This window comes from Ornithorhynchus anatinus, chromosome 2, assembly GCF_004115215.2.
Source record: "Ornithorhynchus anatinus isolate Pmale09 chromosome 2, mOrnAna1.pri.v4, whole genome shotgun sequence".
NCBI classification, from domain to species: Eukaryota; Metazoa; Chordata; class Mammalia; order Monotremata; family Ornithorhynchidae; genus Ornithorhynchus; species Ornithorhynchus anatinus.
The window spans coordinates 39,547,403-39,567,151 of NC_041729.1; the positions used below are offsets into that span (position 1 = coordinate 39,547,403).

The 19,749-nt window shown below is 40.0% G+C and overlaps 1 protein-coding gene across 8 annotated transcripts in view; it reads left to right on the plus strand.

The window, feature by feature from the left end:
• The window catches only part of IQCE (IQ motif containing E), a 58,834-nt gene extending 39,898 nt beyond the window's left edge, over nucleotides 1-18,936 (plus strand). For 5 of the 8 annotated variants that reach the window (XM_029056189.1, XM_029056237.2, XM_029056196.2 and 2 more), the window contains 8 exons: nucleotides 5,018-5,173; nucleotides 7,429-7,464; nucleotides 9,470-9,493; nucleotides 11,725-11,835; nucleotides 12,477-12,598; nucleotides 13,366-13,481; nucleotides 15,250-15,357; nucleotides 17,002-17,406. In XM_029056189.1, the coding sequence (XP_028912022.1) occupies nucleotides 5,018-5,173; nucleotides 7,429-7,464; nucleotides 9,470-9,493; nucleotides 11,725-11,835; nucleotides 12,477-12,598; nucleotides 13,366-13,481; nucleotides 15,250-15,357; nucleotides 17,002-17,129 (801 nt within the window). In that variant the 3' untranslated portion in view covers nucleotides 17,130-17,406. Of the gene's footprint in view, nucleotides 1-5,017; nucleotides 5,174-7,428; nucleotides 7,465-9,469; nucleotides 9,494-11,724; nucleotides 11,836-12,476; nucleotides 12,599-13,308; nucleotides 13,482-15,249; nucleotides 15,358-17,001; nucleotides 17,407-18,779 lie in introns of those variants that run through there. The other 3 variants (XR_003756060.2, XM_029056230.1, XM_029056244.1) reach the window with 3 other exon arrangements.
• Nucleotides 18,937-19,749: the final 813 nt, after the last annotated feature.

The window sequence follows — 19,749 nt, forward strand, 5'->3', positions numbered from 1 at the left end:
GGGTGGTATTAGAGGAGTGAAACAAAGACTGTGTTGAAAGCGGGAGCGGATCAAGGATAAGTAACGGGGAGAGAGCTGATTGAGGGCGTTGAGTTTCTGCTTGATGTTGAGAAGGATGGGCAACGTCGGAGGCTCTTGAGGGGGAGGAAGAAGTGCACAAAACAATAGTAAGAAAAGTGATTCAGATAGCAGAGTGAGGAATGGCTTGGAGAGATGAGAGACTTGGGGGTGTCAAGTGAGGAGGCTAATACAGTAGTTGAGATGGGCTATGACAAGTGAGTGAATCAGTGTGGAAGCAGTTTGTGCAGAGAGAAAAGATTGAATTCTGGAGACGTTTTGATAGAATCGAGAAGATTTATTTAGTGACTGAGTGAATACATGGGTTAAATGAGAGAGAAATTCATTTCTCTGTAATAATAATAATAATTGTAGTGTTTAAGCACTTACTTTGTGCCAGGCACTGTTCTAAACCCTGGGATGGATACAAGCAAATCGGGTTGGGCACAATCCCTGTCCCATATGGGGTTCGCAGTTTTAATCCCCATATTACAGATGAGGTAACTGAGGCCCAGAGAGAAGTGACTTGCTCTAGGTCCCACAGCAGACAAGTGGCAGCATGATTAGAACCCATGACCTTTTGACTCCCAGCACACACTATCCATTAGGCCAATAGAAAAAATAAATGAAAGGTGATCAGATTTTTTGGAGGTATTATGGGTGACAAACGATGGAGGTTTCTAGAGGATAAGGCCCAAATGGTAGGAAAGGAAAACCAACAAAGAGAAAAACGCTGAAGCATCTTCTGCTGGCTCTCTATACTGCAACCTCAGCCTCAGCCATTGCCGTCACCGTAGTGAAAGCAGAACCTTATGGATTTTGGATGAAAGGTCTGCAGGGAAAATTTCTTGACCATCCCACCTAATGTGAAACATCTGGTCATTTTAAGTAAGAATGTTTTTGCAAAACGATACTTTTAATGATGTTGAAAAGTAGGTCTGAGAACCTAGATATTTAAAGCGTAACACTTAGAGGGGAAAAAAAGAATTCCAGCAGTTTTTGTGCCATAGTCATTAGATTTCAATTCTTTTTGAAGAAGCTATTCAGTTACTATAGCAGCACGCCCCATGTAAATGAAAATACGTTTCTTTTTTAACAAGGCTGCAGATTTTCTTATTGAATTGTCAGTTGACAGTGACTGATTTTGCTTTCTCCTAGTCAGGTGGATTTATTTTTGTTATTTACGTAGGATTCCTTCTCCTTTCTGTCACAGACATGGAATCGCTGAGTTCGTCAGGTGGAATTGAATATTTAAAAAACAAAAAAACAGGAGCAAAAAATTAGAGAATCTGAAAAGTTTAATTTCCTCAATTTTAGTTTGAATTTTATGAGTTTACAGCTCGGGGTACACTGGGAACCTAAAAGATTAGCAAGTGAAACAGTTTTGCTTACACTTGGTGGATTCTACTTAGAGTTTTATTCCATTTTTTCCAAGCAAATGCAGAAATACTTGTTTAAGCAAAGTAATTCTTTTCTCATCCCTTCTTGAAAACTTTCTTCATGTTGAATAAGAAACACTGTGTGCTCTAATCCCCGAGGTATGTTTTTGTGGTTGTTTTTTAAGTATGTTGTATTACAAACTGAATAATGCTCAGTGGCTTTTCCAGTGATTAGGGGTAATTAGCTGTTTTCTGTATATCTGTTATCATTTTCCAAAAATCTCTGTTTGCTAGAGGCTTGCATCTGACATTTGCTCTGAATTATTCTCCGATATTAGGAGAGAGCCCCGAATACTGGGTTGGTAGCAAAGAGAAACCCCAGGGCACCTCATAACATGACTGGTAGAATAAAAACTATTCCATACTTTTCACATTTCAGATCAGATTAATTTATATCCACACACCCTACTCAGTTTTAGGTGTAGTATGAATACCATAAAGTAGATTATAGTCAAAAGAGGGGAGACTCAAAATACAATGGAGCTATTTAAAAAGCAGAGTGTTTGACTAGGAGTAGGCCTGCCAAGGTTACTAGTACAAGAACATCCCTAGATGTGAGCTAAAGTTTCATCGCGGTGAGATGTTAGAGTGCGCAGGGAAGTCAGTAAAAGAGCAATTAACTCTTGGAATTGTGGGTGAGTTTAGCATGAGTCATTACTTTCTTTGGTTGAATAACAATATGGTTTATCAAAGCATAAGTCTTGGCCTGCCAAGTTGTTAACCAGTTGAGCTGTGAGTTATTTTAGGCCATCCAAAAACCTATTTGCAAAACAAATGTTCATTTTATCATTTCACTAAAAATTCCATGTTCTTTTGGCCAGTTGGGAAGCCACCATTTTTCAAAGCACAACATAGTTGATGTCTTTTATTTGTGATTTGTAGTTTAGATCACAGTTTGTCCTGGTATTTTGTAGGCTTCTCCTTAAATTCCCCCTAAGGTTTTCTGTAAGTCTTCAGTAGAGGTAGAGACAAACAAGTCTGTCTTGTTTTCTTGCCTTGTCAGCATGCTTATTTAGGTGGATAAAGAAGAGATGACTGTCTTCTCCCAATAGTAAATTATATACTTAGAGCTATGAATTTCTATTGTTGTGCTGGCTCCAAAAAGAGATAGGAATCTATTTTCTTTTTTATTCTAAGCTCTTTCAGAGGCCAAAGGTATACCTCCTTCAGGCTTATGTGCCATGAAGGGGCCCCAAAAATTTTATGTTTTTATGTTTATGTTGTAAGTTTACTTTAGTAATTTGGGAATAAAGACCACCATTTACTCAGTTAAATTTCCTATCAGCAGAGATTCCCAACAGTTCATCATCTTAATTTATCTTGTTCTCAAGTAATCCTGAAATCGGCAAGCAGGACTGAATTGAGTAGTTTGGGAAAAGTGATTAGTATTTTTAGATTTAAAAGCCCTCATTTTTCTTTTGTCTTTTTTTCCGTATCCCACAAACCCGATCTCTTCAGTGGTTAAAATGCATTCCAACTTCCGAAAGAAAGGAAAATCCAGGGAAGATGTTGGCATTTCCCACCTTATGCTTAACAGATTGCAACTGCGTCAAAGGAGCTAGCAGTGAACCCTAATTTCAGATAATTCATATCTGTTGGCCTGTGTCAGGGGCAGGTTAAATTTTCTTTCCTCAGGGTTCAGAGCATTCTTTCAGTTTGTAAGATTTACTTCCTATGAATTACATTCTAGCAATTAAATTTTCCAAGGGCTCTTTTTTTTAAAAAAGAGTGAAGAATTTTAGCAGCTTCTGATTGTTTCTAAGATGAAGAACTAATAATTTTTGACACAGTATTGAAGAGCAGGTGGGATCCATGGGTAGAACCAGCGCATTCCTCTAGGCACGAGAAATGCTTCTTGAGTGTTTCTAGTTAACTTTTAGTAATACTTTGTGAGTTTGAGGAGAGCAGAGTGACCCATTTGTCAGATCTGGAGCTATTGCCTCGAGGCCTTGAAATATATACACTATGTCAAAATGAACAGAACTCTGCCCAGGATAGTGTGAGTAAACATTCCATTCTCTCCTCCAGCTCAAGGTTGAGGAGTATATTAAATAAACATAAGTTTCCAAATGAGAGTCTGGTGGGTAAAACCATCCTGACTTTTTAGTCATTTGTGACTGTGATTTTCTGTTTTAATCTCGTTGGCAGCAAATGGACTAGGCATTTGTTTCCTTACTGAGTAGGGCAAAAGTCAGCGTTAACTATAGTGCCAAGAGGGAGTAACTGAGTAGGAATATTGAGGGCCAGCGAAGAGAATTTGGAAGGTAATAATGTGTGATAGCTGCACATATCTAATAGCAGCTGACTAATCACTTCTGGGCAGAGGTTTGTTAAAGTTAGTCGTCAGACTGTCTGGTCTAGGCGCTTTGCCTGGTGGTAGATTTTTTTTTTTTAATAGCTCTTGGAGCGCTTCCCCTCTGAGGTCTTTTTCTAACATTTTGTATTTCCGTTAAACTTAGTGATTTATATTTATAATATGAGATACAAGGTTCTTTTTTATGGCCATTAGTTGTATGAAGTTAAGCACTATAAGACAGGGTTCTCATGTCAGGGGAACGCTGATAATTAATGATTGACTCACTGGACACAAACTTGGGCTATTCTCTCTGTAACCCGATAAGTTGTTTGTTATTTTATCTTTTCAATTTTCTTATGACTCCCAATTTAAGGTAAAATGAAAAAGGAATATGGGACTTTAACCCTATTTGCAGCCCCATCAGCATTTCTGGGTTGTTTTTTTTCTGCTATTTAAAATACAGTGAATAGAATTTTGCTGGAAAAATCATGCCACAGGTGTGATGTATTTGGGGAGGTACAAGGAGACTAAAATGCAAGTGACATGGTTGATTGTGGTGTGAAGGAGGCAGTTCACATTCTATGTTTCCCATGTTTCACTCAGAAATAATCTAGCTCACCTGTCAAGATCTGGCCCAGAGTTTGAAATTAAGCAAGAATGTTGTGTTGATCAGACAGGACAGCTGACTGGAAAGCAGGGATTCTAAATTCTGTTCCCATTAATGCTGCTAACTTACTATGTGACCTCAGCAAACTGATTAACCTCTTTGTGTTTAAGTTTCCAATTTGCCATCTACTTATCTCCTTAGGGGTGTAGGAAGAACAAATTAGATAATGTCAGGAAGCCACTTTGAGATGTGACAGAAAAAGACACAACCGTAAAGCATTATTATTATGCTGGCAATGTCTCAGATGATGTAATATTTTTTCCAACAGAAAGGTTACTGCCAGAAGAGAATTGAGACATTTTAATGAAATGTAATTTCAGATCCAATTTACACTCTTTCCTATGCCTCTCACCAAATATTTTTTTTCAAGTGTTCAACTGAACACTGTGGATTCAACTCCTCATTCCATTAGAAAGCAAGACAGAAATGTCTTGCCAACCGGGCCAAGTAATATCTTGCCAGCGGGCCTGATCCTGATCTGTCCTTTTTCTCTGGTCCTTTCCCTCCCCGACCCCCTTATCCCCAAGGCCCATTTTTGTAAGCCTTAAATTCTTACAGGTCCAAGAAGAACTTACAGAACAAGGTCCTGCACAAAATGCAAGTGATCTGCCCTCTCTGCCCACATCTGCCTGCTCTGAAGTGGAAAATGAAGATCCAAGAAAAGATAAAGCTGCCAGAATCCTTCAGGCTCATTGGAAGGCATACAGGAGCAAGGTGAAGCTTAACTAAAAGAACTAAGGGATCCTATGAATCATCCAGCCACTCTCTGTTTTAGGGTGTTCTGAAGTTACCCAATGAATATGACCAAAAAAATTAAAATCAGTCAGTATTTACTGAGTGCTTACTCTGTCAGAGAATTGTAAATTTAGCACTTGGGAGAGTATAGGAGAGTTAGTAGACCTAATCCTTATTCTCAAGGGGTTTGCAGTCTCTCAGCAGACACAGACACACAAATAAATTATAGGTAGGAGAAGCAATAGAGCATACAGATTAGTATTTAAGAGTAACAGAGAGGTGTGAGTACCCAGGGATGCAGATAATGTGGAAATGCCAAAGTGGCAATTGGGGAGGGAAATATGGTGGGGAGATGAGATTATCCAGAGAAGACCTCAGGAGAAGGTAAGATTTCAGAAAGCCCCTGAAGATGGGAATAATAATGTTGGTATTTGTTAAGCGCTTACTATGTGCCGAGCACTGTTCTAAGCGCTGGGGTAGACATAGGGGAATCAGGTTGTCCCACGTGGGGCTCACAGTCTTAATCCCCATTTTACAGATGAGGGAACTGAGGCACAGAGAAGTGAAGTGACTTGCCCACAGTCACACAGCCGACAAGTGGCAGAGCTGGGATTCGAACTCATGAGCCCTGACTCCAAAGCCCGTGCTCTTTCCACTGAGCCACGCTGCTTCTCCATAACAGTGGCCTGCTGGTTGTGAAGGGGGAGGTGGTTCCAGTCAGAAGAGAGTGCATGAGGAAAAAGTTGGTGGGGAGAGAGAAAACATTGCAAAAAAGAACTACTTAAATACTAAAAACATTAATAAATAATAAACACTTTAAATAAAGTATCTTTATTTAATTCCTGGACAAATAGCCTTCTATTTGAATATTTCTTTAGACCCCTAGATAATGAACAAACTGCGTTAGTACCCTTGAGAGTTGGGAACTTTACCTTTGTTGTTCTACAGTAGGGTCCTGCTTTGTAATTTCACAAGTATCACTTAAGTGGATTAGTGCAAAATAAACATAGAGGAGAGAGAACAGGAGAGTCCAAAAAATGCCCATAGGGTAGTTAAGTAGACACTAGAGATGCTGCTTATGAGTTAAAGTTTGTGTACAATGTAAATACTAGGAAAGCAAAACAGACCTCTAAGCTTCACATATTTACTACATGGAGAAAGTGGAATTGAGCCATAATGTAGCATGTGATCAAACAATCAGTGGTATTTATTGAGTGCTTATTGTGGGCAGAGCACTGTGCAAAGCACTTGAATAAGTACAATACAATGGAGTTTGTAGACAATCAGTGGTATGTATTGAGCACTTTCTTTGTGCAGATCTCCATTCTATGCCCTTGGGAGAGTACAATACAACATAATTAGACACATTCCCTGCCTTGTGAGATAGGGAAGATTGTGTTATTGTCTACAGTGATGGAGAAGATAGGGAGGGTTTGTGTGGGAAGATGAGTTCAGTTTTAGACATGGTTTGATTTGAGGTGTCAGCAGGACGTCCAAGTAGTTAGGTCTTGAAGGGAGGAGGATATGCGAGATTACAGGGAAGGAGAGGGGTCAGGGCTAGAGATGTAGGTTTGGGAATCATCTGCATAGGGGTGGTAGACAGTCCCTTCCAAAAAGAAGCTTACCGTCTTAAGGGGGAGACAGACGGAGACAGACGACACAGATGACAGACGGTAAAATAAATTACAGGTAGGGGAAATAAGCAGTGTAGCAGGATGTGTACATGAGGATTGTGGGGCTGGGGTATCAAAGGGCTAAAGGGGTACACAGCCAAGTGCGTAGGCAAAGCAGAGGGGAGAGTGGGTAGGGGGAATGAGGCTTAGGTAAAGCCTCTCTGATGCCTGAGTTTGGCACAAAAGAACCTTGGAAATAAAGTGGAATTAACGTTTTTTCCTGGGCAGGTCTTTTGGGGTCATCTGTCATCATTCAGTCAATCATATTTATTGAGTGCTTGCTGTGTGCAGAGCACTGTACTAAGTGCTTGGGAGAGAACAATACAACAGTAAACAGACACATTCCCTGCCCACAAGGAGCTTACCTCTTGAGAGTGTGGAGACAGCCGGCCTTCTGACTCATAAAAGGAAGGGGAAGAAAGGGCCACGAAATGCCTCATATCCCGTCAGTAGCAGTTCCTTTATCTTTTGCGCTTAGCACCCCCAGAATCTTTAGCAGTGTCTTGACCTTTCACTTTTCCCCTGTTCCCCCTTTTATTTCCATTATGGGGCCTGGAACAGAAGCGAGTGGATGAATGGCAAGAAGGGATGGGGCAGGTATTTTGGTTTTGTTTTTTCCCCCTTTGGTAATGTAGCTGCACTAAAAAAAATTCAAGTTCTCTTAGCTTGTGATTTAGTGAAGTAAATAGAGAGAAAATAAATGAGATGATAAATTTGGATTTGAAATAGCCTGTTCTTTGAGTGGTAGCTGGATTCCTGAAACTGGGTACCAAGTTTAAATGTTGAGTGCAGTGGTGGGGATGGGGATGAGACTGGGAGAGGAGACAGGTTTTAAAGAGCTGACAGACCAGAAAGCCATCATCTGGGGACTTTTCAGGCCTCATTAAAAATTCTCAGCTCTTCTCAACAAGTTTGGGAAACCAGCTCAACAAATGTAATAATAATGACATTGATTATAGGTTTTTCTTGTACTAAGCACCGTGCTAAGTATTGGAGTAGGTACAAGACAAACAGATCATTCACAGCCCTGTCCCACATGGGATACATGGTCTAAGAGGGAGGACAAATATTTTATCCCCATTTTACAGATGAGGAAACTGAGGCACAGAGTTCATTGCTGTGCCCAAGGTCATATAGTAGGCAAGTGGCAGAGTTGGGACTGTAGCCAGGTCTTCTGACTCAGTCCTGTGCTCTTTCCACTGGGCAACAGTATCTCACTATAAAACTGCAGAGGCAACTCCCCCTAATATCCCCATTGAGTTGATATCTATGGCACGTAAAAAAAAAAATCACTTGTTGCCAAATCCTCAGTAGGCTCTGAAGCCCCCGCTAAAACCAAGAGAACCAAGTATCGAATAAAACTCATGTAAAACTGAAGATTTACTGCTTACAAACGGTAGATTTTGAAAAAGTTATTTTTTTCAGGTATGAAGTAGGGAAGGCTTCTTTCAAAATTACCCTCAAGTTTGTGATTCAAGATACGGCGTGAATAAATTCACCTGAAATTTTTACCCATAAAGTCATTTAATAATAATAATGATGTTGGTATTTGTTAAGCGCTTACTATGTGCCAAGCACTGTTCTAAGCACTGGGGTAGATACAAGGTAATCAGGTTGTCCCACGTAGGGCTCACAGTCTTCATCCCCATTTTACAGATGAGGGAACTGAGGCACAGAGAAGTAAAGTGACTTGCCCAAGGTCACCCAGCTGCCAAGCGGCAGAGCCAGTATTAGAACCCATGACCTCTGACTCGTAAGAGTCTAGAGTTTAGGACTCTAAGCAAGGGAAATATTTGAAAATGCTTTTATTTCAGCATTTTTTAGGTATCTCATAAAATTAGAAATTTTAAAACTACCTTTAAAAGTATCTCCAAGACTATATCACAAAGCTTCTAGTTGTGGCTCTGTAATATTAAAAGGTTGGGGTTTAGAAGTCGCCAGGTTGCTTCAGAGTCATCAGGTACTAATTCCTTCTTTTTATAAAAGAGAATTAAACATAAATAGCTCACCTACAATGCACCTGATTGCAAATAAAAATTACCTAAAGAGTAAATGAAATTAAATCATTTTGATGTTTTTCTCATGAGAGGTGCCATAATCATGTAAAGTCGAAAGTTACTAACAGTTATTTATTTAAAAAGTTTTACTTTGTGACTTCTTTGGGCTTTTATCCAAATACGGGAAGTTTTTTTGCATACGCTATTAATAAAGCTCAAGCCTCTCACAAAATACCCAAAGAAATGAAAAGAGCATTAGACTAAAAGTATAGTTCTGGCTCTTTCATTTAAGCAAATCTTTTACCCTTTCAGTTTCCCCATCTACAAGGTGGAAAAAATAATATCTGCCGGTACTCTAGCCCTGCCCCAAAAGGATATTGTGAAGATATATGAGATATTATATGTGAAAGGCTTTGAGCTTCTAGGGGAAAAAAATGATGTTGTGCATATTGTTGGTTTATTTGTGATTCTGAAGTTGAGTTTTTCAAACCTCTAGTTGATTTTTTAGTGATAAGAAAAAATACAGAAGCTACTGGGGAAATTGTGATTTTATAAGTTCACAAGACGTACTGATGTTAATTTAGATTTTTTTTGGTCAATTTCAGAAAAAGGAAGTTGAGCTGGATGAGGTAAGTGTGGGTTATTGCAACAATATCATGAAATGGCAGGTTTTTATATTAATTTGGGGGGGGTTAAGGAGGTCTTATTGTCCTCACACTTTTAATTTAAAACTGATCCCATCATTACATTTAAAATGAGAAAGTGATATGTAAAATCAGAAACATATAAAGGTTGTTTCAAACGTTTCAAATGTGTGATGTAATTTTTATGTTTGATGAGGAAGAATGAAAGTAGTTGTTCTAACAATGTAGCTGGCCCAGATGGCCTCTTTATATAGCACCAGGCCCCTTTTTCTAAGAGGAGAGAGGAAAAGGGTTTATTTTCCCTACTTTAAGAGCTTTGGGTTTCCCCTCATTTTCCCCTATTTATGTTCTTGCTTCCACCTCTGTTGAGGAGGTCTCGGCAGAATTCATCTTAGAATCAACTAAGGTGGTTGTACCATTTCATATAATTTGGAAAGGTATCTTGTTTCAACCCCAAATACATGGCTCTTTTTTGCTCTAGAGTTCTAACAGTCAGGCTGCTGGCTACTATCAGATGCTGGAATCCATTTGGGATTGTCATCTGGTCCCGAGTCACTGAAATGCTGCTTAATCTTCAGCTTCAACTCCTCTATGAAACTTTCCCTGATTTACCATTCCACTTTCCTATCTGCCAGCTCAATCCATGGTGCCCATTTTACCCTCATCTTATTGATACCTATCTATACTTAATCTATCCATCGTCTACCTTTCATCTATAGGTGTAGATAGATAGATGATATTTAACCCCCTTCATTCTTCCTCATCATCGAACATAAAGCTTACATCATACATTTGAAAGGTTTGAAACAACCTTTAAATATTTCTAATTTTCCACATCACTTTCTCATATTTGTGGCTTGTATATATTATATATATATGCACACATTCACATGTGTACACGTATACACATTTTTGTGGTTTGTGTGTTTCATCATTTCTATTAAAATGTGAGCTCTTTGCAAATAGAGAAAGAGCGCTCTTAAAGTACCAGTGTACGCTTAATACCTTGTATGGTGCTCTGTGGAAACCCAGTATTTGTGGCTCTTAATGATAGTGCTTGCAGCTCCCTTTCTGTTCATCCCTTTGACCAAAGCAAACTGATACTCTCACTTTTTCAACTTTCACGTTTCCTTTTACGTGAGAGTTGTCTCACCTTTCTTTTATTTGTTTTTACTTAAAATCCTATGCTTAAAAAGCTGTGACAGAGATGTCTAGACCCCTAAGCCGATGTTGAGTCTGTGCTTGGTTGCGTCTAACTTTCTGTTATTCTTTCAGAGTGAGGGTAGTCTGCAGGTCCCTCTTGAATCTCTGAGAATTTTGTGACAGACAATAAAAACAGATTGGCAATTTGTCCATGGTTAAATATCACTGTCAGAAATGTCATCTTCAAAATACAGAGGAGAACTAGGGAGGTGACAATCAATTAGTCAAGGCAGCATTATTCTTACCCACTTTCTGTTCTTGATATACATCATGATATGATTATAGGGCTTGTGAAATTCCCTTACACGATTCTAATAAAAGTAACTTTAAAAAAATATAAGGAAAGAAATATATACACTGACTTCTCCAAAGCGCACATTTTCATTTTCCATTTTGGATAGGACATGATGATAGAATTAGGGTACCTTCTCTGACAGTTTGGGTCTGGATACAGCATGCTATGTGGTCAGAAAAAAAAATGATTGTGAAAATATGTGTGGCACTGGTCAAGATGTGAGAATCAAAATGCAAGTTTTCCTTATCCCAGTGTTTGTCAAGAACCTAGTCATCACAATAGAGGACGATGGACTGTATTTTGCCCATCCTTAAATACCTCTTAATTGTAAGAAATGTATGTGAAGAAGTTAGTTAAGGCTTTTGGGAACTGAACTCTAACTTAAAAACATGAGCATATGGATATCTGAAAAATATGAGCTATTTTAGCAGCTAGAATTTTTAATTGCCATCATGTTCAAATTCCCAGATTCCTACATTCAGTTAATTTTAGGGGTTGAACATCTTTGGGTTTCTTCTACAGTGTGTACTGGAACCCGTCTTTTACAATATATGTTTGAATGAGGCCAAGAAGTTCTCTCCTTAAACACTTCACCGATTATGCAGTAATGTGAGAAGTCATTGTTTCTGCTGGGCTACCTCTTCCGCAGGAATCTGCTTTAATTTGTAGCTGCCATCTTTTCAGGGAATTAACATTCATTTCTCTCTCTCCCTGCTAGGCTGCTGAAGTACTTCAGGCAGCTTTCAGGGGACATTTAGTACGGCAGAGACTGTTATCAAATAATACACTCGTTCCAAAATCTCCCAATGTGTGTGGACTTCCAAATAAGGTAACCATTATGGGACACTGACCCTACTACATCTGTCTTTCCATTTCTTCTTTCCATACATTTTGTCAGCTGGGGGAAGTACTGGACATTTTTCACGTTTACCTCTTATGACACCCCGGAGGCTCTTTGGCTCCAACCTGTAACATATTTTGCCTCAGGTGTGGACCTAAAACTTAGATAGTTTGGAGGTTAAGTTACACTTAGGTCTGGAGATTAAAACTACCTGTCTTCTTGCTGCTGATAAATAAAACCTCCCATTTCCCCCACCTGTCCCCGGTTCCAGCTGTATTAAATATAGAGCTTTTATTTCTTTTCTTCAAAGTCTTAAAGTCTCAAGTATTGCCAAGTCAGAAGCAGTTGCTTCCCACTAGAAAGACCAAGACGTATTTTGTCTAGAGGTAATTGAGAGCCAATAGGGAGTAATGGGACTCATTGTCAGTAAAGGAGAATCAGCTCTCACTTGGAGCCAGACATAAGTGATAAACCGGATGGCATTTAGCCCCAGACCACCTAACAGTCCATTATACGAAAGGAATATTGTTTGTGCTCAGTTTTCTAACACCTAGGTGATACAGCTTAGAGGCACCCTGGCAAATACATATTTACACTCTTTTTGCTTCTTTTATCTGCCTGTATTTCAGGGCTCCTATATGTCCCACGGTCATATCTCTTCCAGTTTGGCTGCCGCCTGCAGGGAGGAAGAAGAGGCTATTATAGTTATCCAGTCAATTTTCAGGGCTCACTTAGCCCGCGCTGGGCAGAGGTATGTCTTAAGCAGATGCTATTCACCAGAAAGGCTAAGGTTTATTTTGGCAAGGAGCTAGTTCTATGTCTGTCAGAAGGTGGAGACTCAGAGACGGCGAAGGGGAAGCCGTTTCTGTCGGAATTGAAAATGAACAAATGTCGGAGCATATAGTACCAGGCCAGAAGAATAAGCTGAAGGTTATATGCCGAAGGGCTTGGTTCTTTGACTCATTGTCCTTGTCTCGAGTCCCAGCAGATCAAATAAAATTATTATTATTATCATTAATAATAATGTATTTTAAATGTAAGTTCCTTGAGGGCAGAACTGTGCCTTTTGGATGTCAGTTCTGTTTCTGTTGCATAACACCAAGAAAACCGTAGAGTTGACTCCCATGTGCAGTGCATTCATTCATTCAATAGTATTTATTGAGCGCTTACTATGTGCAGAGCACTGTACTAAGCGCTTGGAATGAACAAGTCGGCAACAGATAGAGACAGTCCCTGCCGTTTGACGGGCTTGCAGTCTAATTGAATTTCCTCAGTAGCAATCCCTGAATTTAATCCATGCCCCCAAAATTTTGAAAACCTCAGTGCATTAGAAAAGACTCCAGGATGAGGTGGAGAAGGATGAGGTATACAGCCCACCCCCAAAAATCTGTGTCTGCTGCCATTTGAGTTGTCCCTCCTGTATAACTGCATCTTCGTCAGACTTGCTGTCTTCTCCCCCAGGCAGGCTAGTGAGCTCTTCTCTGAATCACAGACTAATGAACAATTTGTCCTCTGAAGGCCTTCTGTTTCCAGTCATGCAAGTGAAAGAATAAGTTCTGTGAATTCCAGTAAGAAGTCCTCTTCACATGTCTACCTGAAACCATCCTCTTCACCTTTCACAACAGCATCTCCTGGTAATCTTATTTCCCTCCATCATCTGGAGCTGTGATATATTAGCTAAAAACTAGACTAGTGCCCGCTTTTAAAGTGAACTCAGAGCTTTATGTCTAGAATTTGGACGAGAGGGGAATCCAGAAGATAGTCAACTGAGTTTTTCCAACTCAACCTAAATGCTGAGGGATTTCTTTAGCCTTCACCCTGTGAATCTTAAGGTGAAGGCTAGAGTGCCAAGGCACACTGCCCAAACAGTAGACACTGTGGTTTGCCAGACCCATAAACCACAAGAGCTATGGTGTTGTGTAAGGAATCAGGATTTCAAGCACTGGTGGCTGCCCAAACCCTTTTGAAAGCCATGACTCTCCCAGCGAAGGCAAGTAGCCTCTTGAGAAGGAGCATGGGGTAGTGGATAGACCACGAGCCTGGGAGTCGAAAGGTCATGGGTTCTAATCCCAGCTCTGCCATTTGTCTGCTGTGTGACCTTGAGTAAGTCACTTCACTTCTCAGTGCCTCAGTTACCTCAACTGTAAAATGAGGATTGAGACTATGAGCCTCACTTGGGACAGGGACTGTTTCCAAGCTGATTTCTTTGTGTCCACCCCAGTGCTTAGTACCGTGCTTGACACCTAATAAGCGCTTAACAAATACCACAATCATTATTATTATCGAGTACGTTCTAGTGCCTCTCCCCTCCCCACACATACTGGGAAGGGCACAGCTCCTCCACAACCTGGTTGACCTATACCCACAAAATTGAGAGTTTGCTAAAATTCTTTAAAGCAGCAAACCTCATGTGAAGCTCCTCCTGAGCATGGCTCCAGGCCATTACAATTCAATCTGCACTTTCTTTTGAATTTTCATTGGAGGGAAAAGAAAAGGGTCCTATTGTATTCCGTAATCTCTAAACGCTGTAATATTGTGAAGATCCATTCCATTAGCATCACCTATGAAGAGGGGCAGATGCTTAGAGCCTGTCTTATCCAACGATGTCAGCCTTCATTCCATTTTGCCTTTTTATTCTTAGTCCTGGTTGAGATTCCCTCCCCCTCGCAATTTTGGATTTATGGCTTTCCTGTTTTTAAGTAAAATGTCATCATCCTCTCCCCTTTCATTACCGACTATGCCCCAAATCTGTAGAATACATTATGGAGTTTGACAACAATGCCAAATTTACATTTTGGAATGAACTGGAACTTTCTTTTCTCCCCAGTGACATTCTGTAATTTGAGAACTTTCACCTGTGGATTTGACTTCTTAAAAATGCATTAAACAGCAACGCTGGTCTTAAAGGCGCTCTAGTGACTTGGTGTGAACATGAGAGCAGACTTAAAGCTGAACAGTGATGAACCTTTTCATTTTTCTGGGAAAGTGTTGGATTCTGTAGTACTGTTGGATCAGGAACTCTAATCTCAAGGGCTCTATTTGCATGTAGGATAGAAGGAATGCCTATGGGAGATAGTAAATACTGTGATGATGATGACATTGTCAGGGAGTAGAGATTCAGAAAGATTTTGTACAAGAATGCTCTAAAGTAAGGTGTTTGTACCAGGTAGGTTCCAAATATTTAAAGAGTCAACTCTAGGAGGATAGTAAGGAGTTTTACGTAGTTTGTTTCTAATCTGAAGGATTGTAGTTATCTATTTAAAAAGCTTAGACTGTCCAGTTCTCTGAACCAAGAAAGTAGAGACTGTGGAGAAGAGATAAGGGGCACAGCCCTTCTAGTGGGTTATCCCATTTTCCCCTCATTGTGTAGCTCCAAAGCTTTGGTCTTCTAATATATTCTAGGTAAAGAAGACAGTAAACTGAGAGGTGAAGAGATTGTAAAGGAATCAGCTGCAGAGGAGAAGAAAAGACCAACAAAAGTGAAGCCACCATCTATACAGTCATTTTCCAGTGAGTATCAAAGTAAAGCACAGTGGATGTGCTCCTTTAGCTACCGGCAAGGATAGAGCGGATTTTTTTCAAGAGGTTCCTGGAGTGTGATATCGTTAAATTGGTCATTGGCTAGAGGGTGAATTCCGGGATAAATGGATGAATTAACTGTTCACCCCCTGGCATTATGCTGTGCCTTTCCCTTCATGGATGTCATTCCTTCGGTTCTTGGGTGTCTGATCCACTCAGCAATGAGCCCTGAAGAAAAAGGCCTGAATAACCTAATCACTGATAATAAGGGTATTTGTTTAGTGCTTACTATGTGCTAAGCACTGTTCTAAGCGCATGTGCATCCTTTCAAGGTTGAATCTTGAACCTCTTAGCTCCTGTCATATTTACTGATTTACAAAGCTCGGGGAATGAAGAAAAAAATAATGCTGAGGCTTAAGGCCTGAAGTCTCAACTGACTTTCATCTTCATAATATGTCCGTAGAGGTCTGTACTATAGCTTGTGGAACTTAAATAGCTTTGAATAATTGTTCACCAAACATGCCTTCTCCTTGTTAACTGTGTTAGACTTTGTATTTGGAGATTCAGATTTTTGATCAATTTTCAATTTCATCCCTCAGTCATCTAATGCTGTCTGTGTTTGTGTTTCCCTTTACTCTTTGTTTAAATGAGAAAAGATTTAAAGCAGGTAATGTCTCTTCACCTTGAGGTTGAGGATCCATGACTACACCATCTCCACCCTATGAGATGTGTCTGTGAACAGCATAAATAAAAATGGGGGTAAAATTCAAGGTTACAATAAATCTGGTTGTGGAATTGAGTGTGAAAGTCTAAAACACCCAACCTGAAGTCTGATATATTGAATTTCATTAGAATCCACTTTAATCTTATGCCTTAAACCTGCCTGAAAATTAAAGAGGAAAGGTTGACCACAGCACCTCAGACACAGCTGAACCATTTCCTTCTCTCTTGTTCAGAAAAAAATGTCTCTCACTTACCTGGATTTTTTTTGGCCCAATTAGCATAGCTTCTTTTACGAAGTCTGAGGGTGAAAGTGCACCCTCCCCAAACCCATCTGTAGCAGCATAAACTGCTGATTGGAAGACACTCCCTTTGTGATTTATTTGCTTAACATTTCAATCATCTTTATTCCCAGCAAGCTTGCTGGGGAATAGTCTTTTGAGCACAGGTGAAAACTTTCAGAACTGCAGCATTTGGGAATGTGAATGAAAAGCTACTGAAATTGAGATTGTCAAAGAGCACTCTGAACTACATAGGAGTCATTATGAGAAATCATCTCATCCCCATTCCCACTGGCTGATGGCCAGCCTTATCCTTAACTAGGTCATTTCTTCCATTTGAGATAGGCCTGCTAATCAATCTCATTTTCAGTATGAGTTGCTGTATCTCCAGCTTGCTTTATTTGGTTACTTGTAGTCCCTTGAGATTTCAAGATGATAAAACCAGTTAATTGTGGCCAATGAGGGATTTGTCATTACTCTCATTCTTATCTATAAGAAGAAAGGTATTGATGACGGTATGTCAGAAGCATGTGAGAGAGCCATTCTAGAAACTCAGTGGCCCAGAAGAGAATCGTATGTATCACAGAGGCTTATTTGGTCTTATTGAATATTGTTTTCTTTGTGGTTATTTCAGCCGTTTCCCTCCACTCCCGATTGCAGCCTGTGGCCTCTCCACCCTTGGACGAAGTACATTCAGACGATTCAGATGATATTATCATCTCTCCATATCTGCCCATGAAGAAGAAACACTCCCACTCTTAGACCCAGGGTCTTCCACCTGCAACTTATTTTCACCAATTTAAAAATATATTTTTATTCCATATGAGGTTAGTGTTAAGAGAACCAAGGACAATTTGGAAAATTCATTTTCTGAAATTTCCAAACCTGGAAAAATAATTTAACTCGGTAGGAAAAGAAGAGTACGTTAATCTGCACTGATTGTTACTATACAAATTTTGTCTGCCTTGACTATATGGGAAAACAGAAAGGACTTTGTTCGTTTGCCATAAATTATATTAAAACCTCTGTTTCATAAGAATTAATGATCTCTTGCTTTGCTGTTGGGCACACACATGGACAGGTCTTTAAGATATGTAGTTATGTAGCGTATTGTTTGGCTTATGCAAAGGGCAACTTCACTGATGAATCTCTGGTCTTCCTTTCTCCTTTAGATTTTTAATAACTGGATTTAGCAGCATCCCCAACAAAGTGACATTTAATGAGACCTATGTGCATAGATAGTAAGCCTCTAGTGGGTAAGGACCATGTCCTGTTCTTCTTGGATTCTTGTTGTATTTTCCAAGCTCCTAATAGAGTGCGTTACCCTGGGCGAGCACTATTACAAACACTAGGCACCTAGCCTAGAACTATCAATTCCTTCGCGCATAACAGGCCTCCCTCCCTCCATCCCTACTCGTAACAGGAACTTCCACACCCCACCCCTTTCAAAACAACCAGGCCCTGCCCCGGAAGCCCGGAAGTACCTGTGTCAGCAAGACCAGGGGAGAAGTAGAGGTGAATCAGGTTTGCACTGTCCTCATCGAAAGAAAGAGATAATAGAATTTGGCAGAGTTGAATCCGGAGGGATAGCGCACATACAAATGTATTCATACTCACCAGTTATGGGTGTATGTACAACCAATTATCTGCCCCAGGATACAGCACTGAAAGGATAGGACTCCCAATAGTTGAGTTGGAGTGGGATTTGTTACTAGGGGAAATGATCATTTGGGCTTAAAACAAATAACCAAAGAAGTGCAACTATTTTTTCTTAAGGCTTTAGATGGGCATAGCAGGGCATGAGCAGGCCCGCTAAACACTGCTGTCAATTTTTCCCATCTGAACGGGAGCTGCTGTTGAGAAAGTCTTTTTTTCTTCAAAGCAGGCATAGGTCATGTACATGAAAACAATTTCTTCTCCATGTTGCTATAAACAGCGCCCTTGACTTCTCGCGGTGGATCGTTTTGCTCCTGCCTCACAGTGAAAGTTGCCATTTAACCTGAAGCGGCACTGGGGTGTGAGAGCTACTGACCGCAGCCAGCTGAGATTGTCAGATTGCTTTGAAATCCAATTGTCTGATCTGAAAAGGGTTTTCCTACTTTGTGAGAACAGCTATAACATCAGGACCTGTTATGTCATTCTCTAAAACGAACTACATTTTTTAATGGTTAGCTGTGCCTAATTTAAGACACAAGCGCAACATTTTTAAAGCCTCGCTTTTCCTCCAGCTGCTTAGACATGATGGTAAGAATTTTACTATAAACTCCTTGCACATTAACGTTTCCTTGTGGCACCAAGTAGAAACATAAAGGTGTGTTCTTTTCATTTTTCTCCTTCCTAACGGTAGACCTGGGTGAATGAGATGCTAATTTGCCCTTTTTCTTTTCATTCTCCTCTCCTTCCCCTCCACAGAAGTATGACCGCAACAAGTGAGCCAAGATTAAAACCCAGGCAGGATCCAGAGGTCGAGCGGGATGGGAACCGCGTCCAATTGGATTATCTTGGATCTAGCCCAGTAATTAACATGATGCTTTGGCACATTGTAAGCACTTAATAAATACTGGTTTTATTATTCTGTTTTGTCATCTATCCTCTCACACGCTCGCACCCACACCCACACCCCCCCCACCACCCCCTTACCTCTTTATGAGTTTTACGTATTCATCCATATCTTCTTGGTTTGGTCTTCCTCCAGCCAGTAGGAACTGAAATGAAAAACCCAAACAGATCCAAATGAAACTCTGAGGATTCAATTAAATCTAATGTACCCCATCTAAATCCCAATCCCAATGTATTGCTTCTTTCCCCTTTCCTGGAACTGTTTTCTTCCTTGTTTCAAAGACTATTTTGTCCAACTTCTTTCTACATCTGCTTTTTCACTCTAAAACCTCAATGCCAGGGAGATTATTTATGATTTATAGGAAGAGAGCTCTCCTTTCAACATTAAGATGGCTGGGCCGCCTTTAGAATCCAAAGTGTCTGGTCAAAATGAAAATGTGGATGGTGACAGGAACAACAAGTAGCTGTTAGATTGAAAAAATATTCTGTCAAATGTATTTCATTATTTTTAAGTATGTAAAGAATGAAGCTGGAAGAGGTTTGTAAATGACCTCTTCAAAGACTCTTCATTAGCTTGAAGAACTAATAGATCGGGGAAAGGAAATTCAGTTTTCATCGACGCTTCTAATTTGATAGCATATTTTCTGAACATGTTTAACAGGATAACACCACTGAATATCTAAAGTACTGTATGTAAAAATAACTTCATTACTTGAAATTTCATCACAGCTTTGAAGGTGTTTTAGGGGCTGTGTAAATCACCTTGAATGTATTACAGAACCTCAGCTCTGTAAGAGTTCTAAGTGAAAACTTGCCGTGTTTT